Raw genomic sequence first — 19,328 nt, 5'->3', positions numbered from 1 at the left:
CAGAGAGATGAGCAGAGAGACTCTGAGTCCGACCTGATGTGGGGGTTCTGGGAGTGCTGGAACTTGTCCGCTCAGTGCCCCATGAGTCGGGGGTTTATGCTGTCCACCTTCCACCCACGCACAGATCAAAAACTTTCTGGTATTTTTTTCCTTCAGAAAACGGACCTCAGAAAACCAGGACTAGCCCTGCGATCGGAGCAGGGTGACCCTCTCAGTCACCTACAACCCTCCAATGACCCCACGACTCCCTTGCACCATGGAGTTTGTTTTTGATGTGGAAAGGCAGTGTATGATCCATCCCCCTCTCTGACCTCCTACCTGGGATTCCATGGCCACACAACCCTGTGATTCCAGTTCCCCCCGATTCCAGGACCCACCTTGGCCGCATGACACATACTCTTCCGAGTGACCTCCCTGGACCTTGATCCCTGTGACTGTTCTTTCCATTGTCCCCTTGACTCTGGCCCTGGCTCCCCTTGGGGGTCTTGCTGGTCTGGTCCTCCCCAGGAAGATGTGGGGGAGGCTCTGGCCCCTTCTGCTGAGCTTCCTCACAGCTACTGCAGTCCCTGGACCCTCGCTGCGAAGACCTTCCAGAGAACTAGATGCCACCCCTCGGATGACCATCTCCTATGAAGGTTAGACCCCACCACCTTGAAAGGCTGCAGGAACCAGGGCTAGGGCTGGGGAGGCAGCCCTAGAACTGGGCTCATAGCTTCAGCTCTCCCCAGAGCTTTCCGGGACCCGGCACTTCAAGGGCCGAGCCCAGAACTACTCAACGCTGCTGCTGGAGGAGGCTTCAGCAAGGCTGCTAGTGGGAGCCCGAGGCGCCCTGTTCTCTCTCAATGCCAACGACATAGGAGATGGGGCTCATAAAGAGGTCAGTTTCTGCTACCTGGACCACCCAGAGTCTATCCAGTTTTGTCCAACTCCCTGGGACCTCAACTTCCTGGAAACCCTGCTGGCCTTCCACAGCCCCCTGATTGGACAGTGCTGCCCTTCCCAATCCAGGTCTCCTTGCATCTGAAGCTCCTCCTGAAACGTACCTGTCCCCGATCCCTGGGGTCCTGTCACTTGGGTCCAGCAGGTAATGGGGAAAAACAAGGGTATTGGGGTCAGTGCATCAACCCATTCCCTTTCTCCCTACCAGATCCTTTGGGAGGCCTCTCCAGAGATGCAAAGTAAATGTCTTCAAAAAGGGAAAAACAACCAGGTATGTGGTCTTCCCTGGCCCCGCTCCTTTCTTCCTCCCCAGTATTGATGTCAGGACTGGTGGAGACACAGCAGAGAGGTCCAGGTCAGCCGGTCAGTTGCAGCAACCACAATAAACATTATAAATGTCGCTGGAGTGGCAGGCACTACACACAGCGCTTCTTATCCAAACATCTGGTGACTTATTATCTTGGCCTGCAATGGCATCTTATTCTCCTCTGGGCTCCCAAATAATAATCATGATAACAAGAAGTCATCTCTAGTAAATGCTGACTTAGCTAATATCTTACCTAATTCTAAAATAATCCTATGAAATACTAAAAGGCAAGAGGCGAAACCTTACAAAGGAAAAAAGGGGGTGGCCTCTTAGGACATGTGATGTGTAGAGAAGGCTGGTGCAGCTGGCATGAGACCAGAGGAGGGGCAGAGCCCTGGCTCGCAGGGCTGGGGCACATGGACTCTGCTCAGTGGGCCACCTCAGGGATTTTAAATACAGCAATGACATGATCTGGTTGCGGTTTTTTGTTTTTGTTTTTTTTTTTTTAAGATTTATTTATTTATTTATTTATTTATTTATACAAGAACCAGGTACAGGCCAGATGTGCGGGAGGGTGAGAGGATTCACCAGAGACGAGCGGGGAACAGAACAGGCAGACTGATGAAATACACTCCTGAGGGGAGCAGCGGGCGCGACAGGAGAGGTCTGCCCCACCATGCAGGACTCTCGCAGGCTGGCTGGGATCGAACCTGCGCTGCAGAGGCGGCGGACAGGTTCACAGCGCAATGCTCAACCGCCTGCACCACCAGGGGAGGCCCAGGTTGCATTTTTTAGATATGCCTTTTGAAAGTGGGTTGCAAGAGTGTGCATATTGGTAGACGATCTCTAGAAGGAAACCCCAGACAATGGCAAAACAGCCATCCCCTTTGAAGGCATGGGAATTAAAGGAAGATTCTATTTACAACACATCCTTTGTACCTTCTGGATTTTATACTGTATGAATTAAGTACTTTTGAGGGTTAAGAGTGCTGCCAGAGGTGATGGTGGTAATTTGGATGATGAAGGAGGTGGAGGAGAAGTAGAACAAGTCAAGAGACATTTAGGACATTTAGGACAAAGACAGTTCCTCATGGAGAGGGACTGTTGGAGTGGGTAGCAGCAAGGATGAATCCTGGCTTCTGGGCTGAGTAATAGGATGGATGGATGAAGTGAGTTGGGAAAGACTGGAGGGACAGGTTCAGGAGGGAAGATGCAGGTTCGGAGGAAGGGCGAGCTTGCTTTCTGACAAGGTGAGTGTGATAGCTCTGCGGGTTTATTAGGTGGAGGGAGCTGGAGCCTGGGGACAGATCTGGTATTGTCACCCCAGGGGAGGTACAGGAGCTCTCCGACTGGAGGACACTGCTGAGAAGATCTGAGAGAAGCACCTCAGGGGCTTGTTGCTCCTGAACTAGGGTGCAGAGGGCTGTTGGAGATGCAGGAGAGGCCGGCAGAGTATGTCAGGTTATCCGAGAGGAAGAGGAGAAAAGAAGGGTTGTGTTGCGGGGAGCCCAGAGGACAGGGAGTTCCAGGGAATAGTCTGTTCTGAGCAATGAGAGGGCCCACTGGCGTCTTCGAGGTCTCTGTCCTGTGGATGGGGCCAAGAGCTAGACCACAGAACTGGACTAACGGAGAGGCCTTTAAGTAGGCTGAGGCTCACAGCCCTCCCCCACCCCCACCCATCCCACAGACCGAGTGCTTCAACCACGTGCGATTCCTGCAGCGGCTCAACGCCACCCACCTCTACGCATGCGGGACTCACGCCTTCCAGCCCCTCTGTGCAGCCATTGTGAGTGTGCCTTGCCCGGCCCTGATCACTGGTCCCTGACTCCAGGCTGTTCTCATCTTGGGTCACAATCCCTGACTTGGGCCCCTCACTCCCCCCAGGATTCTGAGGCCTTCACCTTGCCAACCAGCTTTGAGGAGGGGAAGGAGAAGTGTCCATATGACCCAGCCCGAGGCTTCACGGGCCTCATCATCGGTGAGTGTGCCCCTCTCCCCGCACCAGCCCTTCACCCATAATCACACTGCTGGTGGGCCAGGGATCTCATCGCTAGGACTGGCCACCCATGTGTTATGTGCCTTATTGTATGTGACATGTCCCTCGTGCCTGACCTGGCCCTGCTCCAGATGGAGGCCTGTACACAGCCACACGGTATGAATTCCGGAGCATTCCTGACATCCGCCGGAGTCGGCACCCACACTCCCTGAGAACCGAGGAGGCACCGATGCACTGGCTCAACGGTTAGGAGGATGGGGGCAGGGGACTGTTTCTTCCTCTCGACGCCCTAGGCGGTAGCCATCCCACCCCCGAGTGCCCTGTGAGCCTCTATTCCTGGGTGTGGAACAAGGGGTCCGAGGCAAGGGGCAGGATCCCAGCCTGCTTCAGAAGCCACTTGAACTGCCTGACCCGCAGATGCTGAGTTTGTGTTCTCCGTCCTGGTGCGGGAGAGCAAGGCCAGCACAGTGGGTGACGATGACAAGGTTTACTACTTCTTCACTGAGCGCGCTGCCGAGGAGGGCTCGGGCAGCTTTCCCCAGAGCCGCAACAGCCACCGTGTCGCCCGCGTGGCCCGTGTGTGCAAGGTGAGTGGGTCTGAGTATGGGGCGAGCACCCAGAGGCTGATCTGCTGACTCCACCCTGACCCCATGTCCCTGCCTCCCAGGGAGACCTGGGGGGGAAGAAGATCCTGCAGAAGAAGTGGACCTCCTTCTTAAAGGCACGTCTCTACTGCCACATTCCTCTATATGAGACTCTGCGTGACGTTTGCAGCCTGGACACTGACACCTCGGCCCGCACACATTTCTATGCTGCCTTCACGCTGACCACACAGTGGTCAGTGCAGGGACAGGGGGGAGGCAAGGCACTGGGGACAGCGTAGGGGTTGGCGCAGAGCTCAGTGAGGGCGAGACCCACTGTTGGGAGGGCCGGCTGCAGAGAGAGAATTTCAGGCATGTCTAGCAAGTAGGGCCAGAGGTTGTAGAGGCTACTGACCCTCAGGAGAGGCCCCTTGTGCCTGGAGCTGGGAATGGCCAGGATTCTAGTGGGCTCTAGCCCGGGCAGGGGCACAGGGTACACTCAGCGTGACTCATCCCCCTCCCCTGTGTCCCACCCTCAGGAAAACACTGGAGGCCTCAGCCATCTGCCGCTATGACCTGGCTGAGGTGCAGACTGTCTTCACAGGCCCCTACATGGAATACCAGGATGGTGCCCGGCGCTGGGGCCGCTATGAGGGTGGGGTGCCAGAGCCCCGGCCCGGCTCGGTAAGTGCCCAGGCCTGGGGAGCAAACGGTGCTGAATAGCCAGAATGCAAGTGGGGCAGGAGGACGGGCAGGTGAGGTCCTAAGGTTCATCTCACCATCCCCACCCCAGTGCATCACAGATTCGCTGCGCAGCCGAGGCTACAATTCATCCCAGGACTTACCATCCCTGGTCCTGGACTTTGTGAAGTTGCACCCACTGATGGCCCGGCCAGTGCTGCCCACGCGTGGACGGCCCCTGCTGCTCAAGCGCAGCGTGCGTTACACGCACCTCACGGGGACACCTGTCACCACACCTGCTGGACTCACCTATGATCTGCTCTTTCTGGGCACAGGTGCTTCTGACCCCTGACTCAAGCCCTCTGGTGACTGCTGATCTGAGTCCTTGACCTTTGTTGACCGCTCACACCCTGGATACCCCCATAACAAAACTGTAGTGACCACTGATGATTCTTCAATGAACACTCGCTACTGGCCCCCAGTCGCCACTGGCTTAGGGTGACTGCTGACTTATATCACTAACAATAATGACATTTACCCTGATCACTAGTGCTTCCAAATCCACTTATTCCTGCCATGACTAGCTCAGAGTTCCCAGTGTCCTTCTACTGACTGAATCCTCGTCCCTGACCTCCTGACTGCCAAGCTGCTTTTCTTAGGCTCTTGCAAGGGGCCGAGAGCAGGTTCCACTGTTGGGGTCTGACTCTCTCCTCTTTCCATACCAGCTGATGGCTGGATCCACAAGGCTGTGGTCTTGGGCTCTGGGATGCACATTATTGAAGAGACACAGGTGTTCAAGGAGCCCCAACCTGTGGAGAATCTGGTCATCTCTTTAATGCAGGTAGCCCCTGACTTGTGACCCTCAACATAGCCTTTCAGAATAGGGGGAGGAAGTAAGGGAGGCCATCAGGGGCTGTGTGTTTGTAAGTGGGAGTGGGGTGCTGCTGACCAGCTGTTCTCTCTGGTTCCCAGCACAGCCTCTATGTGGGCGCCTCTAGTGGAGTCATCCAGTTACCTCTCTCCAGCTGCTCCCGCTACCGCTCCTGCTATGACTGTATCCTGGCCCGGGACCCTTACTGTGGCTGGGACCCCAGCACCTATACCTGCGTGGCCACCACTGTAGCCAACAGATCCCAGGGTAGCAGGTAGGAGAGGGGAGGGACTGAGGGCCCCATGTGCCTGGGGCATCACGGCCTGAGTGGTGGAAAGGGCCTGCCAGCTCTGGGTGGAGTGGGGACCTGTTGTGGTAATTGCTCTGTGACCCTTCCATTGGGGAAACTGAAGCCTGGTTCCCCTCACTCATGAGTCCTGATCTGTCTGCAGGACAACAGTGATACAGGACATAGAGCGAGGAAACCGAGGCTGTGAAGGCAACAGCAACACAGGTAAGTGCTGTGGATGGGGTTGTGTGGCCCTGGCTGCAGAGCCGGTCCTGTTACCATAGACTGCCATGTGTATGTGCATGTGTGTATGTGAATGGGCGGCTCCACATGCTTTCAGCGAGGATGATTCAGTACAGTCTGGGACAGAGTAAGTGCTCAACAAACATTTGTTGCCCAAATGAATTACACATTTTCAGTGAGGAGAAACAGGCTTAAAATAAACATTTTTTAAAGAATTATTCCTTTATTATAATATTTTTTAAACTTATTTATTTTGCATAGAAGAACTAGGGTGTAGGCCAGAGGTGCAGGGAGTGAGAGGATTCACCAGAGTGGGGAAGAGAACAGGCGGATCTAGTGAAATACACTGCTGAGGGGAGCAGCAGCAGAACAGGAAAGGTCTGCTGTGCCATGTGGGTCAGCTCCCTGGCCAGGCCTTCCAGGTGGAAGCACAAAGACTTAACCCCTAGGTTACCAGGGAGGCCCAACATACAAAATTTCATGTCTGGAGCTCATAGCCAAGTTGGAAGCAGGGGAGCAAATAATTATAATCCTTTTCATTGTCTTTTGTTACAAAAGGAATAATTACAACTATGCAAAGGTTAGAAAGATAATGAGTAGTTCCCCACAGACAATTAGATGACTTAGCTGATACCTAAAAGCATAGTAGGGCCTCCCCAATGGTGCAGCGGTTGAGCACTGGGTTGCGAAGCTGCCCGCGGCCTCTGTGGCGCCAGTTCCATCCCCGGCTGCTCCCCGGCCACCGGAGGAGGGTCCCACATGGCGCGCTGACCTCTCCTGCTGCCCGCTGCTCCCCTCAGCAGTGTACTTCAGTCCTTCTGCCTGCTCTGCTCCCCGCTCTGGCTCTGGTGAATTCTCTCACCCTCCCGCGCTTCTGACTGTACCCAGTGCATGTATAAACAAAACAAACAAACAAACAAACAAATAAATAAATAAAACATGCCTCTATTAAAAATAAAAAATAAAATAAAAGCATAGTAAACAATCATAGCTAACATGTATTGAGTACTCGCTGGGCCAGGCTTTGATCAGACACTTACATGCCCAATCTAATTTACTCTCATTATATTCCTGTGTGAGAGGTGCCATAATTGTCACCTCTGTGAGCGGTAACCTCTCTGAGACACAGCGAGAATAAGTTAGCTGCCCAAAGTTAATCAGCTATTAAGCAGCAGGGTCAGAATTCAAACCTGGCACCAAGCGATCTGACTGGAGTTTGCTTTTCATCACTCCTGTGCTCTCCCCCCCACCCCACCCTCCACTCAAGTCAACCAGGTGCGTGGAGGGCATGGGGGAGGGGACGACACCCAATCAGAGGGAACAGCAGGCAGAACGAGCTTGGTGTGTTTGAGCAACAAGAGGCGAGGCTGGAACAAGACAAGGGAGAGTCTGAGGTTTCTGACTTAGGCAACTCAGGAGTTGGTGGTGCTATGCACAGTGATGACAACTCAAGAAAAAGACCCACTATGGTTTGGAAGGCAGGCTTTGGCCCTAGTTCCTGTGACTTGTCCAAGGACATCACGTGGACATGCCAGCATGTGGAAGGTGGTCAAGTCTGGCGCTCAAGAGGGAACTTGGCAGATAGCAGAAATTAACACCAGAGGAGGGGGGTGACAGCCCAAAGTGAGATGAGAAATGACCCAGGCACCGCCTGCTTCCTGGGAAGGGCCAGCTTGAATTTTACATGGGGGCGGGAATGCAGAAGGCCTGTCAGTTGTCACTGTTCCAGATCCTGCGCTTGGTATTGGAGACTAAACAGTGAGCCACATGGCTCATCACTCTCCATGGCCCTGCTTGGGACAGACAGGCTTTGACAGCTCCTCCTGTCCCCTCCCTCCAGGGCCACCACCACCAGTGAAGACTCGCTCTGTCCTCCGGGGTGATGACGTCCTCCTGCCCTGTGACCAGCCCTCCAACCTGGCCAGGGCCCTGTGGCTCCTCAATGGGAGCAGGGGCCTGAGCGACGGGCAGGACGGCTACCGTGTGGGTGTGGACGGGCTGCTGGTGACCGACACGCAGCCCGAGCACAGTGGCATCTATGGCTGCTACGCAGAGGAGAATGGCCTCCGCACTCTGTTGGCATCCTATAGCCTCACCGTCCGGCGGGCCACTCCTGCCCCAGCTCCGCAAGCCCCTGCCATGCCTGGGGCACAACTGGCACCTGATGTGCGGCTGCTCTATGTGTTAGCCATCGCGGCGCTCGGTGGCCTCTGTCTCATCCTGGCGTCCTCCCTCCTCTATATGGCCTGTCTTCGAGGGGGCAGACGAGGCCGGAGACGAAAATACTCCCTGGGCCGGGCTGGCCGGGTAGGGGGATCTGCCGTGCAGCTGCAGACAGTCTCAGGCCAGTGTCCAGGAGAGGAAGATGAAGGTGACGATGGGGAGGGGTCTGGGGGCATAGAAGGCGGCTGCCTCCAGATCATCCCTGGGGAGGGAGCCCCAGCACCTCCGCCCCCGCCCCCGCCCCCACCACCGGCTGAGCTGACCAATGGGCTAGTGGCACTGCCCAGTCGGCTGCGCAGGATGAATGGCAACAGCTACGTGCTCCTGAGGCAGAGCAACAACTGCGTGCCGGCAGGGCCCTGCTCCTTCGCCGAGGAGCTCAGCCGCATCCTAGAGAAGAGGAAGCACACACAGCTGGTGGAGCACCTGGATGAGAGCTCTGTCTGAGCGCGGCCTCCCAGGACAAATGCTCTTCCAAGCCGGCCTGGCTGCCCCAGGCTGGGTCACAGCCTCCCCAACACAGTCACCCTACCTTGACAGCCCCCCACTCCAGGCCCTTCTCCCAACTTTTTGATGTCCCTGTAGGGCTGGCCAGTCAGGCCCAGCCAAAGCCCCCTCCTCAGTCTTCACAGACCCATCTGTGAGCAGCCCAGGCCAACCGGTGCTCCTCAGAGGTAGGTGTTCCCTCGGGACCTGGTGCTCTGCAGACCCAGCCCCAGTTCCTATTCCCATGACCTAAGAACATGGGAGGAGAGGACACCATTTTCCTGCCCCTTTCATCTAATCAAATCCTTCCTCTTTCCCCCAGGCAGGGCTCTGCAGGTCCAGATGGCCTCACTGTCACCACCCTCTGTATGGCCCTCTGTGCTGGATGGTCCCGAAACCAGACAAGACCTCTGCCAGCCACCAGAGCCACCTGAGCCCTGCATACATGCACATGCGCACATGGAAGAATGTCTATCAGCTGGGCTGCAGGGCCCCCACCCCGACCCTGGTGCATTCTAGTGTTTTATCCCACCTTCTGGACTTCGGGTACCCTCCCAACTGCCACATGCCGTCCTAGCAAATCCTCTCCCCAGTCCGTCCCATGTGACCTCTTTGGCAAGAGCTTGGGAACAGGCCAGCCTGGGGAGGTAAGACTGCATCAATCCCCTTTTCTTTTCTCTTAGTATGCCGCCCTCGTGAGTCAGCCCTCCCACCCACCTGGGTCATTCTGGGAGTGACAGACGGAGCTCTAGGCATGCGCCTTCCTCATGCACATGTGCTCACATTTCCACTCGAACGCACCTTCTGAGCCTCCCCTTGCTGCCTCAGACCTGTGTGTGTCAGGTTTGGTCCGTGGACATTTCAGAGGGAGACCCCTCTCCCATTCCGCTGTCCTTGCAGACACCCTAGGACGGGTGACCAGCTGCACTCTATGAGCCAGCCTCCCTTTTTGGGGACCAAGTATTTGCCACCCCTCGACTAGAGCAGGGGGAGGAGAGATCTGATGTCTCACCTGGCATGTGAAGCCCGTTCTGGGAACTATGCAAAGGGCAGAGGCTGGGAGTTTAGATGCTGGGCTCCCACCCTGTCCTACCTCACCGGGGCACATTCAGGGTCCAGGGGCCTCTGAAGTCTCCAGGCCCATATGGGACAATCAAATCCTGACTGAGCTTCCCCATTTCCTTTGGGTGAGGATGACTGTTATTTTTGTAGTTGAACGTGGAATCCCACGATTTTTACTGCCCTTCACCCGACCTCTTCCACCTCTCCCCTACAATGAATGTATTTATTGTGAGAACGGCTATACTTCTTTAGGAATGCCCCCACTCACCACCTCGGTGGGCGGAACAGGCATGTACCAGAGTGGGGAGCCTGGGCTCAGCTCCTCCCCGCCTCGTTGGTGAATAAATACCCTCTTTACCCACAACTATGAGTGAGCGGTCTGCTTAATCTAGACTAGCCTTCTCCTAATCACCAGGGCACAGACTTCTGAGTCTGTGGAGAAGGTGCTGCAAGGCTGGCACTGTCCCCATAAAACCATCTGTGAGAAAACTGGGATCCTCAGCTTCCATCCTGACTGCCCTGAGCAGGTACACAGGCCTTTATTAAGGCTCTCACTCTTCTCTCAGTGTAGTGCTGGGGCATGACAAAATTATAACCGTTTGAGAATTCATACAAAGTCTTCTACCTCCTTGCTCTTTTCCTCACCATCCCACCCTTGTTTAGCTAAGCCTAGAAGATGTTCCCTATTTATCAATCCTCTTCCCAAGCTTTTCAGAACCAGCCCTCCACACACCAGAGATATGAATTCATTTCTGCAGAGGTGCCTGTCTTAGTGGAAAAGTTGGGGCCAAGCCTATTACCAGGGACCTGGCCTGAGACTCACATTCAAGGGTCAGGCCTAGACTAACCATGTAGCCTTTGATGCTCAACATCCAGAAAGGTTAGTATACGTTCTGCTTCTGGTCTTGCAATAATGAAATATGGGGTTATATTTAAAATATGCACATATTTTGAGGATGTCAAGTGTGACCTTGGGTAAATTTATTTACCTGTTTTTTCAACTTTACACGAACATTCACAGGAATATAAAGTGCCTAGCCAAAAAAGTGCCAGGCAGAGTATAAGGTGCTAGTTCTCTCTAGCTCAATGGTTGCATAAATAGGAAACCAGAGACATTCCAGAAGCTCGCTTTGAAATAGCTTGCTGTGATTTGAGATCACTTTATCAATCTGGATTTCAGAAATGAGGACATGGTAAATTCCTTGAAGAACCTCGGGTTTCAAGGAGGTCAACTGGACAGGAATTAGGGAACTCACAAAGTCACTGCCCCTCGCAGTGTGCACTCTAAAGAAACAGGCATCACTTCTTTATTCCGAGCAATAGCTGTGGCAGCAGCTTCCCCTCTGGTGGGCTTCATGTGTCTACCTGGGCTTGGAATCCCCTGAATCAAAAGAGGAAGAATCATCTCTTCTGGGGTAAGAACCCGAAGCTTGGAGTTGAAGCTGGTGGGGCAACTCTTTACTGAGCTTGCCCCTGGGCTGGGGCAGCATCCTGGACCTCTCGGGGACGCAGCCCGCCCACCCTCGTCGGTTTGTTGGTGAAGGGGTGCCACTGGCCCTGGATGCTAGGGCTGTCCGTGTGGAAGGGCTTGCGGATGCGGATCACGTCCAAGCCCGACTGGTTCGCCAGCTTCTGCACCAGTGTCGCGATCTCCTCGGCTGACTTGCAGTGGATGCTTTCCTCGCGCACAGCCCCGTTCACTGACCGGCGGGAGGTGGGGGTAAGAGAAAGGAGAAAGCGGGCGGACTAGATGTCAAAGGAGAGCAAGGAAAAGCAGGCCGAGCTCCCCGCACCACCCATGCCGCCCTCCAGCCCACCTCGGCCCCACTCACGGTATTCCGCTACCACTCTGGGCACATAGCACGGCCGCGGGTTCACGTATATTACGACCCCCGGGTTCCGTCGGGCGAAGTCGGCCACCTCCTGTTCCACGAACTCCCTGAGGGACCCCAGAAGGGTGAGCGGTGCCCCTGATCGGGGCGACCTCCACCAGGGGGCGCACCCCGCCCGGCTCACCTGGCGCCGCGGGACGAGGGCGCGTCGCGGCTGAGGCTAAAGCTGAGACGCTGCAGCTGCTGCACGTAGCGACCCAGCCCGTTTTGGAGGACACTGGCGAGAAAGCGGCTCGGGGTCCCGCGCGCAGTCATGGTCCCGACGCCCCGGTCGCCGAGCAAGGCCCCGCGGCTCGGGGGCGGGGCTCCCTCACGCCTTCCGCTTCCGGGGAGCCTCGCGCCGGCGGCAGTTTTGCTTCCTGGGTCAGGCGAGGGGCGCGCGGGAGTGACCCACGTTGCGGGCGACGGGGTGAGGGCAGAGCGGTGGTGCGGGGCAGGGCCGGGGCGGCGAAGCCCGCAGAGGTGGAGCGGAAGGAAGACGCGGGGGTGAGGTGGGCGTCCCTTTGGGCGCGGAGAGGGCGGGGCGGCGTCGGGGCGCTCTAGCTGAGTCCCCCGTGGGGGAAGGAGTCCCCAGGGGGGCCCTAGAGCAGCGGGGCTGCAGAGGACGCAGCTGGCTGCAGAGATGAGGACATCGAGGAGAAACCGTGGAGGGGCAGTGGTGGTGAAGAGATGATGCAGAGACACCGTGTCGGCGAGGAGCGGTGTGGAGGGTCAGAAAGGGGGATCGATCGGTGTGGGGAGCAGTTTTAAAGGACCTTAAAGGTAGACACTGACAGAGGGACATACACGTGAAAGGGCGTGTTCGGGAGCTAAGATGTGAGGTAGCCATGTGGATAGGCTGCAGAGGACTCAGATTTTAAGAGAGAAACCATCTAGTGTGGGAGGACCCTAGGGCCTGACCTATTGAAGGCAGCCGAGCCAAGCATCTAAAGCATATCAAGTCGTGACTTTCTCCATTTGACTAGGAATGTGGGTCCTCCGGCGAGGTGGTCACCCCCTCCGCATCCTGCTGCCCCTGCGTGGGGAGTGGATGGGCCGGAGGGGCCTGCCCCGAAGCTTGGTCCCGGGCCCTCCTCGCAGACGTTACAGGAAGGAGGCGCTCCCAGCCTTGGAAGGACCTGCACTGCCAGTAACTACAACTGAAATCCGCCAGTATTTGCGGGCACATGGAATCCCCTTCCAGGATGGCCACAGCTGCCTGCGGGCACCGAGCCCCTTTGTGGGGCCCTCACAGCTCCAGGACCAGACCCGTGCTGCCACTTCCTTCAGCCTTTTCATTGACAAGACCACAGGCCGCTTTCTCTGCACGACCAGCCTAGCAGAAGGGAACTGGGAAGACTTTCAGGCCAGCGTGGAGGGACGAGGGGATGGGGCCAGAGAGGGGTTCCTGCTTAGTGAGGGCCCAGAAGCTGAGGACAGTGAGGAGGTTCTGAGGATCTGGGACCGAGCCATACCTCTCTGGGAGCTGCCGGAGCCGGAGGAAGCCAGGCTGACTCGGGTGATGTTTGGCCTTACCAAAGTGACCAACGACACACTCAAGCGTTTCAGTGTGCGTTATCTGCGGCCCGCTCGCAGCCTTGTTTTCCCTTGGTTCTCCCCCGGTGGTTCAGGATTGCGAGGTCTGAAGCTGCTGGGGGCTGAAAGCCAGGGGGATGGAGTGCGCTATGTGGAGACCACCATCCCCCGGCCTAGTGCCTACTGTAATCTGTTTGGATTACCACTGATCTGTCGTCGGGATGTGGAGGTGGTGCTGACAAGTCGTGAGCTGGACAGCCTGGCCTTGAACCAATCCACAGGGCTGCCCACCGTTGCCCTCCCCCGAGGAACGACCTGCTTACCCCCTGCCTTGTTACCTTACCTTGAACAGTTCCGAAGGATTGTGCTTTGGCTGGGGGATGACCTTCGGTCCTGGGAAGCTGCCAAGTTATTTGCCCGAAAACTAAACCCCAAGCGATGCTCCTTAGTTCGGCCTGGGGACCAGCAGCCCCGTCCCCTGGAAGCCCTGAACCAAGGCCTAAACCTGTCCCGTATCCTGCGCACTGCACTGCCCGCCTGGCACAAGTCTATCGTGTCTTTCCGCCAGCTTCGGGAGGAGGTGCTTGGAGAACTGTCAAATGTGGAGCAGGCGGCTGGTGTCCGCTGGAGCCGCTTCCCAGACCTCAATAGACTTTTGAAGGGACATCGGAAGGGCGAGCTGACCGTCTTTACAGGTGACCCTTTGCTTGGGGTAGGAGGCAGAAGGTCAGGTGACAAAAACATATGGGTTAGTGCTTTGGTAAATGTTGCAGTGGAGCTCTCCCACCCCCACCCTCCAACTTTGAAGCCCTGCTCTGTGTTTTGGTTTTGGTTTCAAGGTTAGAGCTTTACTCCCTCACCCAGGTTTGTGTTTGACACCCATCCCCAACCCCCCTGCAGGGCCGACAGGCAGTGGAAAGACAACATTCATCAGTGAGTATGCCCTGGATTTGTGTACCCAGGGGGTGAACACGCTGTGGGGTAGCTTTGAGATCAGCAACGTGAGACTGGCCCGGGTCATGTTGACACAGTTTGCTGTGGGGCGACTAGAAGAGCAGCTGGACAGATACGATGAGTGGGCAGACCGCTTCGAGGACCTGCCTCTCTATTTCATGACTTTCCATGGGCAGCAGAGTATCAGGTGAGACTCCCAGGCCTGGAATTTTCAAAGAATGGGAGGGCAGGAAAACACACCCCAGTTGTTGGTATCAGGCCTTTCTGCCTGAGATGGTCTGGAGACTCCTTGTAATTGACTCTTGAATTCTTCGCCTCTTCCTCTTCTCAGGACTGTAATAGACACCATGTACCATGCAGTCTACGTCTATGACATTTGTCACGTGGTCATCGACAACCTGCAGTTCATGATGGGTCATGAGCAGCTGTCCTCAGACAGGTGACATTCTCCTCTTGTCTAGCTGGCACCCACTTGAACACACATCTTCTCAGGGCGCTGGCCTCTGTGCACACACTCTATGCTCTTGTCTTCTGACCTGGGTGCAGGCACATACCATCCCAGATGTGCTGTGGTCTTTGTAGAGGTGTGGGAGGTGGGCAGTGGAAAGTACAGACAGGGACCTAAGTATAAGTCCTGGGGTAGAGAGAAGTAGAGTAGGGGTGGTTTGTAGGAAGATGAGAATGAATCCAGAGTGTATATGTGTTCTTGTCCTTCTGTGTCCAGTAATCTATTTGCTTTGTTGGGGTGGAGACAGGATTGCTGCTCAAGACTACATTGTTGGGGCCTTCCGGAAGTTTGCCACAGACAATAACTGCCACGTGACACTGGTCATTCATCCCCGGAAGGAGGATGATGATAAGGAACTGCAGACAGCATCCATATTTGGTTCAGCCAAAGTAAGTAACCTTTAGAGGAGCCCAAGCTTTGGAGAGAAGGGGGTGCAGGTGTGATTAGGGACAGGCCTCATGCAGCCTCTAGTCATCCTGACCAACGGGAAGAGGCAGGAGGCAGCCGCCTCTGCGGCCACATGAGAAATACAAAAGCTGATAATAGTTGGTGCTTTGCCCTTCAGAAGCTCGTGTCCTCTACTGGAGAGAAACATGAGACTGATTATAGCTCAGTATGCTGACAGCTATAATAGGCAGTAGTGTATTTGGGAGCAAAGAGAAAAACCATCTGAGTCAGCCTGGAACATCTGGGGAGACTTCCTAGACGAGGCAGAAGTGGAGTTGAGTTTTGGCAGACAACAGGTGTTCAATAAGCAAACATATGAGAGGGCCTTCTGGGCAGCAGACTAGCCTGATCCTAGAGTTTCCAGTGGTACGTTAAACGCCTGTTATAGGCCAGGCTTGGGCAGGGCACAGGAATACGAGGCAGGGAGCTCAAACTATGTGCCACGATGGAACATACATGAATCTGGAGAAGAAAATCACAGGAGTGGGAAGGTGATGGTCCTTTCTTCACTCCTGGATGTTGAGAGTGGGCTCAGATGAAATGTGACACTTAGACTGAGACCTGAATGATAAGCAGCCGGGGCTACGTGGGGTAGGGCGCTGTGGGGAAAGTTTCAGTGGAAGGTCACCGTGCAGCATGGGACTGAAAGATTTAAGTAGCCCAGCATTTATTTGCTCGATAGGTTCAAGACCTGGTGATGGGGAGAAGCACTTTTCCCTTCTCCCGTTCCTGCCACTCCTCCCTGCACCATCAGCCTTCCTTTCTGCTTCTCTCACATGTCTTCTCACTCCTCTGTCCCATCCTTCAGGCAAGCCAGGAGGCCGACAATGTTCTGATCCTCCAGGACAGGAAGCTGGTGACTGGACCAGGGAAACGGTATCTGCAGGTGTCCAAGAACCGCTTTGATGGAGACGTAGGTGTCTTCCCACTTGAGTTCAACAAGAGCTCTCTCACCTTCTCCATACCCCCAAAGAGTAAGGCCCGGCTCAAGAAGATCAAGGATGATAATGGGCTGGTGGCCAAAAAGTCTTCTGGCAAAAAGGGTGTTGTGCCCCAGGACTCTGAGACTGGCTTAGACCAGGCCCTCAAACCCTACTTGCCAGACCCCTCCAGGCCTTCACAGTGAGGGCAGTGCGGAACTGGATGCTGAAATGAGCCTGACAGGCCAGGCTGAGAGATCTACTCTTTCTTGGCCCTCTCCTAGGGCTGCCTCTGTGTGTGGCTCTGAACTTAAAGACCTTTCATTCTGAGGGGCCCAGCCTAGGGCAGGGGTCCACAGTGAGACAATTCAATGTAGCAGATAGTTGGGAACCTACTGTGTGCCAGGCTTTGTTCTGGGAATATAGCACTGACAAGGCAGATGAGGTTCCTGCTCTTAGGGAACCTACAGTCCGAGGGAGACCGAGAAGCAGCTATCTAATTTTAGTTAGTGGAAAATGCTGTAGCGAAAATAGAACAGTAATGCAGTAGTGCCTATGAGCTAGTTTAGACTAAGGTCTGAAGAGGTGTATCTGGGCAGAGGACAGCTTCGCAGGGCTGAGTGAACTAGAATTGAGCCATGTGGACATCTGGAGAAAGGGGTCTGGCGGAGAGAAAAGTAAGTGCAGCAGCGCTGAGGTGGGAGTGAACAAGGCGAGCTCCCAGCAGTGTGCTTAGGCCTCTGAGCCTGGAGGAGAATAGGGGATGGGACATCTCGCCAAACTCCAGCCTAGGCTTTCAGACCCAAAGGGTGATAGGGTTGGTGCCAGACTCCTCTGCTCCCCACACGAGCCTGTCGTGGGGTAGCACTCACTAGCGTGAGATCTTAGGTGCTTGACCCTGTAAAAGCAGGGCCCCAAACATGGGAGCCTGGCCAGAGAGCCATGGAATGAAGCTGTGAACCTGAGTGCCTGCCACCTGGACACCAGTTGCATGGTGTGCCCCAGCTGCCCGGCTGGGCGCAGTCATGCCTTTTTTAGAGCCTTTTCCAGTTTTACTGAGAAAAAAAAAAAAAAGTTTTTTTCCCATGGCCTTTGTTTCTGTGCTTTTTCTTCCTTGTCCACCAGGTGTCTCCCCAGGATATAACTGGATTTTGCTCTCAATTTGAATTGGGAATAGATGAGCGCCCTCCCCCACCTCAGGTCTTTGAGTTTGTACACCCAGTGAAGTAGGGGCATAAAAGTGGATACACACACACACCCTTACACCTTTTCTTGGCCTAGTGAAGACCCTCTCTGCCCTGAGGCTGTCCACGTGAAGCCTGCAGAAGCGGGGGTCACTGGGCCTCAACCTAGGCCCTGCCTGACCAGCTGTCCTTCTGACGTGTGCCACTCCCTGGACTCTCAGCGTATGCTGAGGTTCGACTCATTCGTATCTGGCCCCCCATCCATCTCCTTCCTCGTTGCACCCTCGCAGTGTTGCTTATGCTTGTGTGTCAGAACTCCTGGGACGCTTGTTAAAAATGAGAACTTAGACCCTCCTCTCCCCATTCCTGATACACACAATGTGCACACACACACACAGACGTTTCTAATTCTGGAGGCTTGGATTCCCCCATTTTTAACGAGCTCTGAAGAAGATTGTAAAATATAAATTGTCTGTAGACCCTGTCAGAAATGTCCCGAAGTGATGACACCAGTCTCACTTCCTCTGGTATCCTCAAGTCCCAGTTTCCTTTTAGCTTTGCCTCTAAAATGTTCTGAGGCGCTGGGGAGAAGCCTTTTGTGGATGGTTAGGGGGGGGGTCCCTGTTCCCTGGAAGCAGAGCTGTTTCTTCAAGTTCTCCCTGCCAAGAGGGGGCTCCTGGGGCTTTGTGACAGGATCTGGGATCCCTGGTCTGTAGTGTGAGAACTGTGGCTACAGTTGTCTCCTGGAGCAGAAGAAAGCTGTTCTCCAGGGGCAAGAACCTGGGGGGAGGGAGAGGGTAGCTCCTCCAGGGCCTCCCTTCTTGGGGGTCTCTCCCAGACTGGCTGGAGCCAGGCCTCCTAATCCTGCAGTAATCATTGCCAGCCGCTGACTGGTCTAGGCCTCATCCGGAGTCTAACGCTATAAAGCAGCTACGCCTTCCAGATGCACACCACCAGGTCAGATCCACCGCAGGGACCTAGGCTCGGCCTTCTGGTCTCCCTAAGAGAGCCCCAGTGTGTCCTCAAGGAAACCTTTAGGCAGCGTCCATCAGGTGACCTTTCTAAAATACCTGAAATGGGGACAGTGGGATAGATGCACGCTTAGCTGTTTATCTTGCTCCAATCTGCACCCCCACACAGCAAAAGCAAGAATGATGGGGGCAAGGGGAAGCTAATGCTTCCCCTGCCCCACCCCCTACACAAACGCATTCCATTCCACACCCGTCTTAATGCCTTACCTCAAGATTAGCCCAAAGTGTGTTCAAGAGTCCCTGGAGTCTAGAAGTAGTGGGGGATCCCGGAGTCCTGTGTACAGGCCCTGGGGGCCACTCCCTGTGTGGAGCAAAAATGAATTGAGGCAAATTACCTGGGACCAGTACTCTGCCTATGTCCACCTGGATGTTAAGAGCTCAGAAAGGGCCTGGCCAAGCCTCGCCCAGCTGGGTCTGCAGCCCTGTTGTCAGATTCACTTGGCCCACTTGGCTGTGAGGGGCAGCTATGGCCCTCCAGCAGCTGCAGGTGGGTGTGGGAAGGAACTAAACTCACTGGGACTCCTGCTCAAGTAATCTGGCTGCACACGTGGCTCAAGGCCCTGCCGGCTTCACAATCTTCCCACACCACGGGCTTCACAATCTTCCCACACCACCGTGCCATGAGGCGAGGGAGTGCTTGGTGCCTCCCTGCAGTACAGGCCAACTTCCTGTTTATACCTGTGGGTGGAACTTTATATGAGTCTAAGAGAAGCCTGGCCATACTCCGGGGGAGGGCAGACCTGGGAGGTCTGTTCACCTGGGGTGATACTGGTGGATGAGGAGGGGGAGGGGCTGGTTCTGCTGGGGCAGCCCAGTCTTAGGGATGGGGGAGGGTTTGTTTTAGTGAAACCCGAACCTCCTTTGTCTGCTTTCCAGGGGTTTTCCCTGTGTCTGGGGAGTGGGCTGAGTGGACCAGGTTCGGCTCCCTGCAGAACTGGAGAGAGTGGCTATATAGCCCGATGGCCAGTTTGGTTAGGTCAGCCAGGTAGCTGAACTCACTTGCTGCTCACCCCTCCCCAGCCCTAAAGCCAAATCCAGTAAGCTGTGAAGTCAAAGGAGAGCCAGAGGGCCAGCCTTGGGTCACCGTCGAGCTACTGCGCTACCGCTCGGCGGGTACTGGGTAGGCAGCTGAGGGGGTGCTGGGAGGACCACTCCCCTCCCAGGGTCGGGGGCGCGGCCTCAGCGCCCCGCCCCGCTCC

General features: G+C 55.4%; 3 protein-coding genes across 4 annotated transcripts; 2 read left to right on the top strand and 1 right to left on the bottom strand.

Moving 5' to 3' along the window:
* Nucleotides 1-511: 511 nt before the first annotated feature.
* On the top strand, nucleotides 512-8,577 carry SEMA4G (semaphorin 4G; the record flags this gene model as incomplete). Of its 2 annotated transcripts, none has more annotated exons than XM_084245199.1 (14): nucleotides 512-635; nucleotides 729-877; nucleotides 1,148-1,210; nucleotides 2,934-3,032; nucleotides 3,131-3,224; nucleotides 3,374-3,487; nucleotides 3,660-3,829; nucleotides 3,910-4,079; nucleotides 4,363-4,507; nucleotides 4,617-4,839; nucleotides 5,230-5,345; nucleotides 5,477-5,642; nucleotides 5,836-5,889; nucleotides 7,748-8,577. In XM_084245199.1, the coding sequence occupies 14 exons, from the start codon at nucleotides 512-514 to the stop codon at nucleotides 8,575-8,577; spliced, it is 2,517 nt and encodes an 838-aa protein (XP_084101325.1). The 2 variants fall into 2 exon arrangements, with proteins under 2 accessions (XP_084101325.1, XP_084101324.1); XM_084245198.1 differs by having other exon boundaries at nucleotides 5,477-5,649; nucleotides 5,828-5,889.
* Nucleotides 8,578-11,112: 2,535 nt separating this feature from the next.
* Nucleotides 11,113-11,825, bottom strand: MRPL43 (mitochondrial ribosomal protein L43; the record flags this gene model as incomplete). The annotated part of the gene is made up of 3 exons (XM_084245200.1): nucleotides 11,113-11,378; nucleotides 11,511-11,617; nucleotides 11,695-11,825. The coding sequence occupies 3 exons, from the start codon at nucleotides 11,823-11,825 to the stop codon at nucleotides 11,137-11,139; spliced, it is 480 nt and encodes a 159-aa protein (XP_084101326.1). The 3' UTR covers nucleotides 11,113-11,136.
* Nucleotides 11,826-12,537: 712 nt separating this feature from the next.
* TWNK (twinkle mtDNA helicase) lies at nucleotides 12,538-14,951 on the top strand (the record flags this gene model as incomplete). Its single annotated transcript, XM_084244997.1, has 4 exons — nucleotides 12,538-13,780; nucleotides 13,986-14,226; nucleotides 14,371-14,478; nucleotides 14,795-14,951. 4 exons carry the CDS (start codon nucleotides 12,538-12,540, stop codon nucleotides 14,949-14,951), a joined length of 1,749 nt encoding a protein of 582 aa, XP_084101123.1.
* Between the last annotated feature and the right edge of the window lie 4,377 nt (nucleotides 14,952-19,328).

Source organism: Talpa europaea, assembly GCF_964194135.1.
Source record: "Talpa europaea genome assembly, chromosome: 10".
Classification (NCBI taxonomy): Eukaryota; Metazoa; Chordata; class Mammalia; order Eulipotyphla; family Talpidae; genus Talpa; species Talpa europaea.
Note: the sequence above shows the minus strand (reverse complement) of the source record. Positions and strands in the feature narration are given on the sequence as shown.